At 47.0% G+C, this 14,367-nt stretch overlaps 2 protein-coding genes across 2 annotated transcripts; one reads left to right on the plus strand and one right to left on the minus strand.

Annotated features, from left to right (window-relative positions):
• Positions 1-237: 237 nt before the first annotated feature.
• LOC140222321 (WD repeat-containing protein RUP1-like) lies at positions 238-2,397 on the minus strand. The gene has a single exon (XM_072292508.1). The coding sequence runs from the start codon at positions 1,903-1,905 to the stop codon at positions 562-564; it is 1,344 nt and encodes a 447-aa protein (XP_072148609.1). The 5' UTR covers positions 1,906-2,397; the 3' UTR covers positions 238-561.
• A 4,889-nt stretch (positions 2,398-7,286) lies between these two features.
• On the plus strand, positions 7,287-12,607 carry LOC117858206 (uncharacterized). The gene is made up of 15 exons (XM_034741232.2): positions 7,287-7,562; positions 7,834-8,566; positions 8,646-8,714; positions 8,789-8,912; positions 9,439-9,550; positions 9,703-9,801; positions 9,892-10,191; positions 10,267-10,374; positions 10,706-10,777; positions 10,849-10,935; positions 11,215-11,286; positions 11,387-11,476; positions 11,949-12,056; positions 12,135-12,203; positions 12,335-12,607. The coding sequence occupies exons 1-15, from the start codon at positions 7,302-7,304 to the stop codon at positions 12,407-12,409; spliced, it is 2,379 nt and encodes a 792-aa protein (XP_034597123.1). The 5' UTR covers positions 7,287-7,301; the 3' UTR covers positions 12,410-12,607.
• The last annotated feature ends 1,760 nt before the right edge of the window (positions 12,608-14,367 follow it).

Consider the following 14,367-nt stretch of genomic DNA (forward strand, 5'->3'; position numbering starts at 1 on the left):
TGGACGAAACTTAGACTACGATGATAGGCGAGGGGTCAAAAGGACCTTTTCCTTTCAAAAAAGAAGTTGGACATACTACTCAGTTGGGCCGTGTCCATTTGAAGTTCCAGACTTCTTGTTTGTGTAGAACCTCGCTCGGTACAAGGCATGTGCAATTAACAACAGAGCGAAAATGCCTGATGAATGATGAGACCGTGCAATGCAAATGCAAGCGTACAACACATTACAGCAGGCATATAAACAATCGGGTCATCATGGATTTTTATTATTCATTAAAAAATAGATCAGTACACCGTCAGGGATGCGTGCATCATCACCTCAGAAAATCAAAAAAGAAAAAGAATCATCTTCAACATCATCAATCTCTCTTCTGTCCTCCTCCCTTTTCTCCCCTCAATTTCAGTCTAACATGTACTTACCGTCGTTGCTTAATTCTTCTGTTCGTTGTCTGAAGAAAAGGAAAAACAAATAATAAAAAAGAGGGGGAAAAAACAAGCAATAGAGGAGCACAGCAATGAAAGCGGTCGATGCTTAGCATTCTTCTCCGTCGGCTCAAAGCACTCAGAGGAGAAGAGAAGCATTATCATCGCCGTCGCCCGCTGCCCTCCGCCGGTGGCACGTGAACATCTTGAGCACGCCGTCCGACCCGCCGGCGACCAGCGCGCCGCCGCCGTCGTGGTCGCTGCCCTGTCGCCACGCCACCGCGCTGACGAACCCACCACCACCAGCAGCAGCAGCAGCAGCTTCGCCAACAGGAGAGGGAGAGGTGCTGGTGGTGGTGACTGGGCCGTGGGCCCCACCAACAACGAAAGGGTGTACCCAGATGGGCTTGGCCCACCGGAGGTCGTAGACGAAGACGTGGTTGGACTCGGAGCCGCTGGCCACGAGGCCCGCCGCGCGCCACACCCCCATCCCCACGAAGCTCCGCGCGCTCGCGTGGCCGCTGTACGACCGCACCTCCCGCGCCGCCGCCGCGGCGGCGGCGCTCTCCCACTCCCACAGCCGGTGGGTCCCGTCCGCCGCCGACGTCACCACCCGCCGCGCCGGCGCCGCCCCGGCCCACCGCACGTACGTCACCGCGCGCCCGTGCCCGTCCATCCACGCCACGGCGCCGCGGCCCAGCGCGCGGACGTCGTACACCACGGCGCGCCGGTCCGCCGACCCCACGGCCAGCTGCGGCGCGCCCGACGGGTCGAACTCCACGCACAGCACGGCGCCACCGGCGCGCGCGGTGGCCCAGCCCGCCGACGGGGCGCGCGGGTCCCACACGTGCGCCGTCCGGTCGTCCGACCCGGACGCCGCCATGGCCGCGCCGGGGGCGTAGTCCAGCGACCACACGCGCCGCCCCGCGTGCTCGTCGCGCTCCCACGCCGCCACGCCGCGCTCCACGTCGTACTCCGTCACCACGCCGTCGTAGTCGCCGCACCCCACCACCGGCGGCGACGGCGCGCCGCACGGGCGCCACCGCACGCTGCTCAGCTTCGCCGGCACGCAGATGCACGACGCGGGGACGCCGGTGACGCTGCCGCCGCCGCCGCTATCCACATCCGCCAGCAGGGAGGCCACGTCGTACATCCGGATCCTCCGGGCGATGCCGCCGGTGGCGAGGAGGCAGCCGGTGGGGTCGAAGTCGACGCTGCCGATGGCGTCCGACGCCCCCGGAAGGGCGGTGGACGGCACGGTGGCCGCCAGCCGGAACTCCCATTCGCACCGCGGAGGCGACAGCTCGCCGTTGTCGTCCTTGTCGTCCCTGTCGGCGGCGGCGGCTGCAGCAGGGGGAAGAGTAATAATGCCAGCGGCCTGGCTGGCTCCGGCGGCTAGCTCTTGCTGCTGCAACTGCAAGGTCGTCGTTTCTTGGTGCTGTGCGGCGGCGCGGGAAGAGGCCGGAGAAGAGGGGTTGCTCATGGACTAGAGCTCCTCATAGGCGAGCATTGCAGCTGGATTGTTGTGTATATCTAGCTACCAGCTCTGCTTCCTCTTCATCATGCTGTGTCGTCTGTGCTACTACAATCTTAGCTGAACAATGCATGAGAAAGTTTGGTTTTTTCTTGGTTTTGGTTTGGTACCTCTTGTTAGTTTTGGGGGCTGGACCGGGGCTAATCTTTGCTTTAATTACTTGAAGTACTAGCTCCCTACCCAAACGGCCCAGCCTAGAGAGAGAGGGAGGGAGGGAGATGAGCATCGACAGCAGAGAGGTAGAGAGAGAGAGAGATGGGAAGAGAGATGTGTGGTGCAGTGGGCAGCCACAGGAGCTAGCCGGCCAATGGGAGGACACGGAGAGGTTTTGGGAGGTTGGATGGTTTCTGTGGTTGGAGCTGTGGTCATGTCGTGGCTGCAATTGCAAATAGTGGCGGCAAACCAATGCAAGTGGAGAGGAAGAGATACAGCTAGCCTTGCCGTACGTGGCTGTTTAGTTAGTTAGGTTAGCCAGCAGCTGGAAGAATTAAGAAGTGGTGTGCTCCGATTAATTCGGATCATTAATATTGTCTACTGGTTTATTTTGTTTAGAGATTTTTACAATTTTTTTACATATATATTTGTGGTATTGGATTGATGATCCTTTAAAAGGTCCGTCAGTGTTAGGTAGGTCGTCGAGTATATGCATTTTCTTTAACATGAAAAGAAAAAGCAAACATGTGGAATAAAAGAAGAAGCAGGTGCAAACCGCATGACTTAATTCTGTCAACATTGACATTTAGCAGAGCAAATTCTGATTCTTTTTTATTCTTTTTGTTCTTTTTATTCAATTATTCAAAAAAGGAGATCATTTTAAGGGGTTAAATAGACTCCATGCACGAAGGTTCTTTTAAGAAAAAAAAAAGTAGCTTATGTGCATGTCTCATGAATAATCTTGTTGTGCAAATTAATGAAGATAATTAATAGGTTATTTCTATGTACAAGATAGCCGCACGTATATAGGGCATAAGTATGGTTAAGTTACGTTTAGATATGAGATCCGAATGCGTCCAAGTGTTTTGGGTGGTGACACTAACACTGTCAACGTACGGCAGCCCAGTGGGCGTGTATGGACTTTTTTTTTTGAAACGACGGCGTGTATGGACTTGGACTAGATCCATTTTCTGTGAGCTGATCCATGCATGCAACATGAACTCGGAGTAACTCATATTGATATTGTATCACAACATGCATGGCTGAGCTTGATCCTCGATGCCACAGACGACGTAACTAATAAGCTTGCATGCAATTGATGTCAGAGTGGATAAGAAGAGATAGGGTGAGAGAGAGGAAGTGGACCTGTGGGGCATGCAGTGGCCCACACACACTGACACTTGGAGGAGAAAAGGCTGTGCAGTGCAAGATTCGATGAGAAGGGGACTCGGATCAGATGCCGTTGCAACGTCGAATCGATGCAGCAGGCCACGCCATCCAGTTATCGATGGATTTAACAAGCTGTTTGTATATCTTTGTTACGTGACATCTACGATAAAAATTAAACATGAGCTAATTATAAAGTTTAGTTTCCATCCGTTGGTTTTGTAATTAATCTATATTTAATACTTCTAATTAGTGAACCAAATAGACTATTGAAGGGTTCACCTGCAATGCAACCGGATTAGACAGAGAATGAATGAATGAATCAGGAGAAGAGGAGAGAAAATGGTGGTCAGTGGTGTGGTTACGTGTGCTCACGTACGCCGCTCGTGCATGCACCCCGCCCAATTGCAGATCTCCATCCAGGCATCCACCACATCGATGATCCCCTCTGCCCCCTCAACTCTGTGGCCGTCCCTTATTTTGCTCCATCTGCAGCTTATGATTTATTTATTTTTTTTAAAAAAAATCTGCAGCTTATGATTTTAAAAAAAAACTCTGTGGCATTATCGAGTCGATGTCATCCACACCAAATAAGTCATTAATCAATGATGAATGGGGAAATAAAGCAATGCAACGGTCCCGTTCTTTTCTCCGGGGATATTTCTTTTCCAAACTCGTGCTGATTTGGACACTCTCGCTCAATGACCTTTCACCAAATACAATACAAAAGTTTCTTTCCTTTTCTGGTCCTCTTGCTTGCTCCTAGCTACATATAACAACTAACGTTAACATGTTAATTAGCGGTGAAAAATGTTAGCGGTGAAAAATGTTAATTAGCTGTGGTACATATTAACAGTTGGCACAATTGGGCACATACTACTTACATGCACAAGAGATGCAGCCAGCAAACAGTTGAGAATAACAGGAGAGACGACGCAGACTACACACTGGTACCTGCCGGGTCATTCTTCTCTTTTGCTGCTGCGCACGTGCCACAAGGTGGACCACACATGTTCATCCTCACCTCAGAAGGATGGAATTAACAGCCGCAGCTGTCAGATGGATCGCCAGCAGCTTCACCGACGACAAGAGATGAGCTGCGGCGGCGGTCGGTCGTACTCCGGCCGGATTGGCACGTACGTCGTCAGTTCATCATGCATGACTTGGACCTGCTGGGGCGTTGGTAGTATAAAAAAAAAACATTTTCAAAGTGTACTCGTAGTGGAGTAATTTAATCAATAGACACAGTACTAGCTCTTCACCAGCATCCAGCTAGCTGCATGCAGAGCTAGCTGTGCCGGGCCGGCCGGTCAGTCCTGATGCTCCGTCACCTGCACGCGTACGTGGATGGTCTCGCGCCACGTACGCTCGAATGAACATGCCCACCTCGCCGTCGCCGGTCGCCGTCGTCGGGCGGAGCTAGCTAGGCTATTTATAAGCAGTACTCCGTACGTATAACCTCCCAAGCAAGTTGCCCGCCGTCGGCGCTCGTAAGTCCACTGCCGCGGTGTTCTCAGCTCAGACCTCACGATATATGATACCCCCTTCGTTCCAAAAATTTTTTCCCACAGCTGTACATTAGCATGTATTTCATTAAGAGGAAAGCAAATTACAGACACAGATGTTGATGCAGCCAAACAAGGTTTGACCAACACAAGGGTACAAAGGAGTGAAAGGACTAAAAACAAAGAAACGTATAACCAAACTCATATCAGGCAAGCGACCAAAGCGACAACCACAACAAACCGACAACAGAAGAAGCACGAAGAGGGGAGGACACTCCCACCCCCGCCACCCTAACAGGCTAACCTAAGAGCAGAACCTGCAAAAGAGATACACTGTCGTCAAAGATGCCTAAGGAGAGGAAGCTCGAAGCATAAAACGATGGCGAAAACATCCACTGAACAGCACAACCACGGCGACAAAGCATCTGCCAGAGCAGAAGAGCAGTGGCAAAGCATCTGTCCGGACCAACCAACGGTGGCACAAAATCCACCCAATCAACACAGTATCAGTGGTCACAAAGCATCCACCCAAACGACATCATGGCGGCAAAGCATCCGCCCAAGCACACGGTGGTAAAGCATCCACCTCAACGAAGAACAGTGGCAAAGCATCCACCCAATGATCACAACCTGAGCGGCGAAGCATCCCTCAGTGGAAGCACCAACAGCACGACAGTGGCAACCAAGGTGATGATGAACAATTCAAAGTAAAGGCAGGCACAAAAGAAAAAATTCTGTTGGAGAGTTGATAACGACCACTACCACGACAACTGCAAACTGCATGAACTTCCGAGACGACGCCACTGTCGCCGCCATCGCCCGACCTACACGGTCAGGGTTTACACCCAGGAAGCTTGTAGGTATAGGATGGGGGGAGGCAGAAGAATGACGCCTCCAAGGAGGTAAACGGCACTCGAGGGCGTTGCCGTCATATGCTCGCGAGCAAGCAAAGGCTTTCGCCTTTCCCCCACCCCCGAGCACGCCGTCAACCTTCCAGAGCCACCGCCACGCACCAAAGAGGGCAATCAGTGGGGCGCAGGTCAATGGCCAGCACGGTACACCATCCACCATGGTGGACGGGTCGTCTTCCCCAAAATCCGGCAACAGCGAAGACCCACAGCGGTGGTAGCTGCCGAGACCACCGCGGCAAGTTTGGGACGCTACCACCGAGGCCCCTTCACGTGGATCTGGGCATGGCAACGACTGGCAGCCCCTGCCCTCGGCCGAACCGTCGGTCCTTCATCGACATGGTCGCGGCAGCGCCGGTGGCCAGCCGGGCAAACCGACGGTGGAGGGCCGCACGGGACAATGGTGCTGCGCAAGGTCGAGCGGTGCCCGCCAAGCCCCAGCCAAGGGGGGCGGCGAGGAGTGCCGCTAGGTGGGCAGTGCATCCATGGCGGTGGCAGGAAGGAGCAAGGACGAGCCCAGCTCGTATTCGGTGGTGGAGAAGGTAGATTCGGCCATGGGATGTGCGGATCTAACCTCCAATGGCCGGCGTCAGCCGGAGAAGCGACCGGTGTTCACCGGGATTTAGGGCTGAGGGGAGGGGTAGAGAGGAGGAAAGGAGAGTAGGGGGCGGAGGGTGGGGCTGCCGCCGCCACCCGCCGGTCGACGGCCCGATGGAGGGGGAGGCTGGTGGCGACGCACTAGTCGCCCCCGAGTCGCATGGGAGGGGAGAAGCGGGGGAATGGGCATTCTTTCGTTCCAAATTATAAGTTGTTTTAGATTTTTTAGATTCATAGATATTATTATTCATCTAGATATAGTGTATGTCTAGGTGTATAATAATATCTATGATATGCTTCCTTTTTTTTTCTTAAAAAAGAATCAACCCTCAAATTATTATGCAAGTCATCGCTCCGTAATACTTGGGGTGACAATATTGAATATCATGCTGATTCTTTTTCACGTGAACCACCTCACAAGTCACGCCAAATTGATTGGCGTGACAGAAACAACTACTTTTTCAAATTTTAGCTTTGCACTTGCTAATTGCTATTTTAATAAAAAAAAGGCTAAACCAAAAAACAATTCTTGCTGATCTCCATTTCATATAAATATAGAAGTGCATGTTCTTTGTTTTGTTTTTTTGAGAAAAACATGTTTTTTTTATAAAATCACAAACTAAGGCCCATGTCATATGATAGGCTATTCGGACTCTTGTTGAACAATGAAACCTACCAACATCAACAAAATGGTGATGATGGGCAAGTTTTAGGAGAGACAAGGCCAATGGTACCTACAAGTGGCAGATAGAGGAGTTTAGTGTTGTGGTACGTTAAAAAAAAATGATGTATAGGTGAGTCAGCAGTGATAAAAAGAGCTTCTTATCCATGCAATTGGAAGAATACACGAGCTCCAAATAACCTTTGTTTGCCCATCGGACGGCTTAGATAGTGCCACGCGTCCGACATCCAGCCATTGATGCCCGCACCCGGAAAGCCCGCACGCGCTTTTTATCCGTTACGGCTTCCATTTCCGCTAAACCCCCCACTCCGCCTTCCCCCACCCGCTCCGGCCATGGAAGCCTTCGCCGGCGCCGCCCCCGCGGCCGGCGTCTTCGCGGGCTCCGGGACCGCCGCGGCGCGCCCCTTCATCCTACGCCGTCGCGGCGGTGCCTCCCGCTCCGCCACCGGCCGGGTACGCCTCCTCCGGGCGCCGCCGCCTCGAGCAGCAGGCGGCGGGAACGGAGGGGACCTGCCGCCGCTGGACAAGTGGGACATGATGGAGCTGGATTTCGGACGCTTCCTCGGGGAGGACCCCAAGCTCACCCTCGCAAAGGTCGCCCCATTTCTATGTATTTCCTTTTGCAAATTATCTCATGCCTAGATAGTACTATGAGTATTGAGTAGGATTAAAAATGTCTGTCTTCTTCATTATGGATTTCTCTTATTGGAATAGACGAATGGTTAAATTTCGCTTCACAGTAATGTTATGCGTGATGCTACTATCCGATGTACACTGTGACACCACCCATGTATGAAAGTATATTGCATCATCTTTTTTTCGCCACAATTAGCATGACTTGCTTCTCCCGCGATCATTCTTTCAGATTCTGGTTAAGAAGTCTGACCCAGATGCCTCATCCCTCGATGTAGAGAAACTGATCGCCACTAAAAAGGACAAGCTAGATGATATTTTGAGGGAGTTCATGGATGCTAATAAGAAGGATCAGGATTTCAAAACACCAGAAAGTGTATCCCCACAACCAACAATAAGCAAGCCAGTTGAAGGCAAGAGTTCTTTGAATATTTCAAGGCCTGTAATGGGAAAACCGAAACAAGACGGGCCTCCGTTGACTTTACTGCGACCAGCAGGAAGCAAACCTAAGCAAGATGGCTCTTCTCTGGCTCAGTTGCGACCAGTAGGAAGCAAGGCAAAGGAAGATATTCCCCTGTTGACCTTGTCACGGCCAATTGGGAGCAAGCCAATAGTAAGGGGCACTGTGGTACAAGATAGTTGGCCTAGCAAAGAGAGTTTAGCTGCTGCAACAGATGACAGTGAGGTGGGGAGCATCTCTAGAACAAGTGATGTGGATGTCACCTTGCGGAAACCCACTGTGTATCAGAGTGAGGATGATGATTTGAAGTCAAAGCTGAAAATGAAGCCAAACATTGACCTGAAAATGAGGAAAGATATGAATGAGGACTTAACAAAAATTTCTCTTCTTCAAAAGCCAGATGTTGCAAAAGATATTGCTAATCCAGACCAGGACCATGCCTCCGCTAGCTCTACCACAATTTCTTCTGCAGAGGATAACATCGAATTTGAGCCAGAAACTAATGGTGAGTTGCAATGCCCCCAAATGGTGACTCAAAACGAAAACTATTCTTTTGAAGCTGATGCATATGTTCCAAATTTCAGGTCTTGACGCAAAATTAGTGACTGAAAACTTTCATGAATCATCTGGGCTTGATGATAATTCCAGTGCAGGTAAGGAAGGCATAAAGAAGCTGTAGTTTGTTTCTTTTCAACTATTATGCTAATATAATGTTGGTGTTTTCAAGGACCACAGCCATCCAGTCAAACTGTCATGCAAGAAACTAATACTTCTGCTGGTTCAGTGGATAACCAATCAGCAACTAGCAACAATTTCTCTATGCAGGCTTTCTTACAAGGAAGACCTAAAAGGTACTTCTGGAACTGGGACAGCGCAATTATGTTTTAGCATATAACTTGTACCAGACCAGTTGATATTATCTGGATCCTTATTTGGAGCTCACATGGAAATATTACTGGGATGATAGTTGAAAAGTAGGGATTTTTACAGTGGTTATGAAAGATCTTTTTCATGCCTGTATTTTTTCATTAGTATTCACGTGCTAATCATAAGGTTACAAAATTATCTAATACACATGCATCTTGCTATTTTTGTGCTTATGTCCTAAAAACTTACTTCTAGGAAGTTAAGATGTTCCTTACCATGTTTCGTGCACATTTTGTTGCTTACTCCGTACATAGACTTGCAGTTGCATACTAGATAGGTGGTTATGACATGTACACATGTATCACTTTTTAACTTATTAAGAACATCATGTGGTTGGAATAATTTGAACATTTCTTTGTTCCCTGATCTTGTGATTTTTGAAATATCATATCATTAAGGTTTCGTGCATGCTGTCACCTTAAAACTAACATGGTGATTATTACTTTGTAGAGAAAATCAATCTGCTGAAGTTTTGCCATCTCCAGTTGATGAAAAGATGAATGCTACTGGTAACAGGAATTATGTTGATGACGGGGGAAATGTGTTACCATCAAAACTAGAGGTAATTTACTGATATTTTAGCTTCAGCACCTCAATGTTTTTCAGAACACCATAACTTCTTAGAGTGGATGTGGCTTCAGTGATGAGATGTTCTCCCTATAGGATTGGACTTGACATTTATATGAATCTTAAGTTACTGAGTCACTAATGCAGGACATCACCGAGAGTGACTGGACTAGGTTAGAGCATTATGCAAGTACTGGGGAAAAAGTTGAGGTGGAGCTGATAAATTGCAGTCCAAAGGGATTTGTTGTAAGTTTTTAGCTAGTTTTTGCATATTCGCCTATTTTATTAACCTGTGGCATTGTTCTTCTCTGATCTCTGTTTCAACTTCCTTGCCAGGTGTCACTTGACTCACTGATAGGTTTCTTGCCATACCGAAATCTTGCTACGAAATGGAAATTCTTAGCTTTTGAGACTTGGTTAAGAAGGAAGGGTGGTGATCCTTCCTTGTACAAGCAGAGTCTGGGATTAGAAGATGGCTTTGAGGTTCCTGACAGGAATATAGAACCAGAATCTAGCTCCATCTTAGAAGTAGCTGGTGAGGATCAAGGATCTCTTCCATCTAAGCCAAAGTTGGAAGATCTTCTTCGGGCATACAACCAAGAGAAATCCAAGTTTTTATCTTCATTTATTGGTCAAGTATGCATCCAGATTTATTTTCCTATCATTCTGTTGCATTTATATTATTGTAGTTATTATGCTGTTGTTTCACAGAGACTCCGAGTATCAGTTGTCCTGGCTGACAGAAATTCAAAGCGGATATTTTTCTCTATGAAGCCAAAAGAGAGTGAAGAATTGATTCAGAAAAAGAAAAGTCTGATGGTACTTTCCTCTTGTTTATATGCTCCAACTTTTACGAATATATTTATGTCACCGAACATTAAAAAAATTAGCAGCAAAAGTTTAAACTATCTAAGTGCAAAGCATAATGACTTTTTTAAACTAAGTGCAAAGCACTGATATCCAACAGCAAGTAGGAGGGGAATTGAGAAGTCTTGTACGGAATATATAACTCTTTCAGTCTTTGCTCATCTTGAGCTCATGACTGAAATCCATAATGTTTTTGTAGTCGTACTTGTAGCTGAAACGGAAATACGCTTTCTCTATTACTCTAATTAGTTTGCACAGTATTCACTGCTGCCTTATTATGCAGGCTAAGCTTAATGTTGGAGATATTGTTCAATGCACTATCAAGCGATTTGTTTACTTTGGGATATTTGTTGAGGTAGGTCCAGTTCCGTCTATCGATGTATGATTTTTTTATCAAGTATTGGCGGCTGACTATTGCGTTCAAAGGTTGAAGGGGTTCCTGCATTGATTCAGCAATGGGAAGTGTCTTGGGATGATACCTTAGATCCAGCAGTTTCTTACAAAATTGGTCAGGTAGGCAGTTTGCAGTTGTGATGCTCTCATTATTGATCTTCTTCCCTTTTTTGTTGGTACTTCAGATGAATATCTTTTGCTTGGAAATATTGCCTCTGATCATTTTGAGATACAATTATTCGACAAAATGTGAGAGAATAACTCATAGATTTTGTCATCTTTTTTCTGATTTATCTTTCTACCTTCAAATCTCACTGAAATGGCTATACTTTTTCTGTTTAATACTGCTAAAAATGCTCATAATGCTATAGTTTTTGAGATACATTTTTTCATTTGCAGGTTGTGGATGCTAAAGTTATTCAACTGGACTATAATAATAACCGCATATTTTTGTCACTTAAAGATGTAAAGGTACTGGGGCTTATCCCTTTATCTCATAAGTTTTCAGCATGTTAAATTGGTGGTTTCAGAATTTCTTTTGTTAATTCTTGCCCTTTCCTGTGCTATGCAGCCAAATCCATCGGTAGGTGCTTTGGAAGCAGTCATTGGTGAGGATTTATCACTAGGTGAAGCTCTCGAACCTGTACAAGCAGATGTTGAGGTTTGCACGAGCTCATCTTTCTTTTAATGTGGATATTTTTGAGAGATTGAAATTCTGTCTTGCAAAATCATTGTGCACCATGAGGACCAAGCCTTCCTTCCTGCAATGGCACATGTTACTCTGTCTGCACTGGTGGGATCTGTATTGCACACACCACACATGACCTCGATTAAAAAAAGAAGCTTGGGACCTTCCTACTTGTGGTTCTTGAGTCTTAGAATCATAGAGTCCTTTTCTTTGTTTGTCTTCGATCAAAGTCACATGTTCATTTCAGAGATATGTGAATATGTGTTGAGTGTACGAATGCCTAGATAACTCGGGTCCTGCAATGATTCTGTACTTGTATGTATCAAGTATAAGGCATTGTACTGATCTACTTTTGTTCGTTTCATGTTTCCTTTCTCCTTCAACAAGTGCACTTGTTCTGCAAAGTTGGACTCACCCTTTGATGCACGATTTGAAATATTTCTAGTGGCCTGAGGTGGATGCCCTTATGGAGGAGATGCGGAAAATAGAGGAAGTAAGAGATGTTTATAAAGGACGATTCTTCCAAAGCCCAGGGTTAGCTCCAACCTTTCAGGTAACATCTGCAACTTGGTTCTTGGAACCCCTGCACTGAAATCTTTTGTTTTCTGAATAAATTGGTTTCTTTCGCCAGGTTTACATGGCACCAGTGATTGGTCCAAAATACAAGCTCCTCGCACGATACGGGAACAATGTGCAAGAGGTATGAACTTTTAAGGTCACAAGCAGGTTTACATGAGCACAATTGCTAAGTAGATTGAAAACAATATCGTTTCCATAGATTCAAAAGAGTAGTTGGTGACATGGTGAATGTGTATTTTTTTTCCTGCGCAGGTGATGGTGGAGACGACGCTGGACAAAGAGCGGTTGAAGGAGGCAATTTTGACGTGCACAAATAGGGTTAGCTGATTAGCTAGGATCTCGGTGCTGCGCATTGGACGGGACCAATTTTCTTTGTTCTCCCAGGATAGTTTGAGAATCATGTTGTTTTGCTTTTGCTTTCTCTTCCTATTTTCTTTTCTTTTCTTTTTTGGAGGAATTGCATAGGTCTGTCTGTACAGAAATACTGAGGCTGTTCGGAAATGCGTTTCGTTCTTTTATGCTGTATATGTTCTCTCGGGATTGGGTTATATTGTTATATGTTTGTGGAGGCCTCCCCCGGATCTTACAAGTTTGATAGAGGGCAGGGGTGAGTGAGGGGATGATATGATGGCAGAATGTTTTGCTGATTTGCTAGCTGGAAGAAAATGAATGCATGCCGTTCGCTAGCTAGATCATGGTACACATGCATCATTGACAACCTATCTCTTACGCTACGTGTTGTCACATCTACGAACCATAGGATTTAGAAAATATCCTATGTTTCCACGAGTTGGCATAAAGGCATATCCTGCCTCTTCCAGCAGTACAAAAAGTCAAAAACGATCTCGAATTCTAGATGGATGATGTTCAAATTTAACTTGCATCTAGTATTAGCAAGAGAAGGCTAGCTTGCATATAATTCATCACTCATAAGCCCATTGCTTATCTTTTGCTAACTGGTTCTGGTTGGAGCAATAGGCTGCTCTCCCAGTAGTGAAATATAATGCCAACAAGGTTAGTAATTTTTGCCCATTGGTATACTGAGCAAATGACTCCACCGTCCTGGTGCTCATGTCAATGGCGACGACCAGCCATATCTTCTTCGATCATCACCTATTTGATGCCCAGCTGCGGTTGGAGAACTCACTGGGGAGGAAGGGCCTGGGACACATGGACCTTTCCTTGGTCAAGAACTCATCCTCAGTTCCAATGTCCTCCTCACCATTGATATACTGATAAAATGACTCGACGGTTCTGGTGTTCATGTCAATGGTGACCAGCCACATCTTCCTCATCACGTATGTGAAGTCGAGGAAATGCACTAGATGTGGCCTGTCGATGTTCACTTGGGGGAACATGGGAACCTCGCGCGGGAGGCGATCATCAGTCCAGAGCTCATCAGAGGTGACTGTCCAGTCCTTGTTCCACACCATGCCGCTGCTTAGAGACCTGGGTGCACTGGCGTTCTTCACGAGCTTGCCCTCGTACACGAAGAGATCTGCAGCAGCCGGCGACTACTGCTTCCACCGAATCCTCGCCGGAGAGGACCACCCACACCCCTCTCCCTCTGTCTCCACCCCAATCTTTACTGCAAACCCTCACCCTTGTCTGTGTTCTAGGTTTTGACGGGCTTCTTGGGGAGAGCGGAGGAGGTCTACATCAATCGGATCGTGGAGTATCAGATCTATAAAGGTGTGTTCTTCTTCCTTCTCTGAGCCTTCAGTAATTCGATTGGCATTGGCGGTAATTTTTGTTAGGAAAATATATTATTTGATACTGCCTTAATCGAGATATTGTGATTTTGTGAGAAGTAAATGGATTAATAAAAACCGTATGTGTGCAGCTATGGGATAATTTAGCTAGAATATTTTGGCTTTCATTGGACAGTACGTTGCTGGGCATTGCTATGGATCATCACTTTTATCAGCATCCTTGCACTGGAACCGATCGACTCCAACACGTACGTAATTTACTTTTGGTTTCTAGATAAATTTGCACTCTAAAGATGTAGGATTACATATTGTAGAACCATGTTGCAACAATAGGTTTATATATCTCGCTAATGTTAATGTTTTGTCAGTATATTAGGTGCTATGTAGTCAATCAATTCAGAAGCAAGCAGGCCTTGAGCATTGTTTTTTGATCCACAGGATGTTGAGCCTCTAGCCTATCTTTGATAGAGCTACAGTGGGCAAATATTTACCTCATGTACCTTGGAGCTGTGAATACATAGCACCGGGCTCGGATTCTTATCATTCGCTGCCAAGCTTTAGTTGCGCTCTACC

Source organism: Setaria viridis, chromosome 1 (genome assembly GCF_005286985.2).
Source record: "Setaria viridis chromosome 1, Setaria_viridis_v4.0, whole genome shotgun sequence".
Classification (NCBI taxonomy): Eukaryota; Viridiplantae; Streptophyta; class Magnoliopsida; order Poales; family Poaceae; genus Setaria; species Setaria viridis.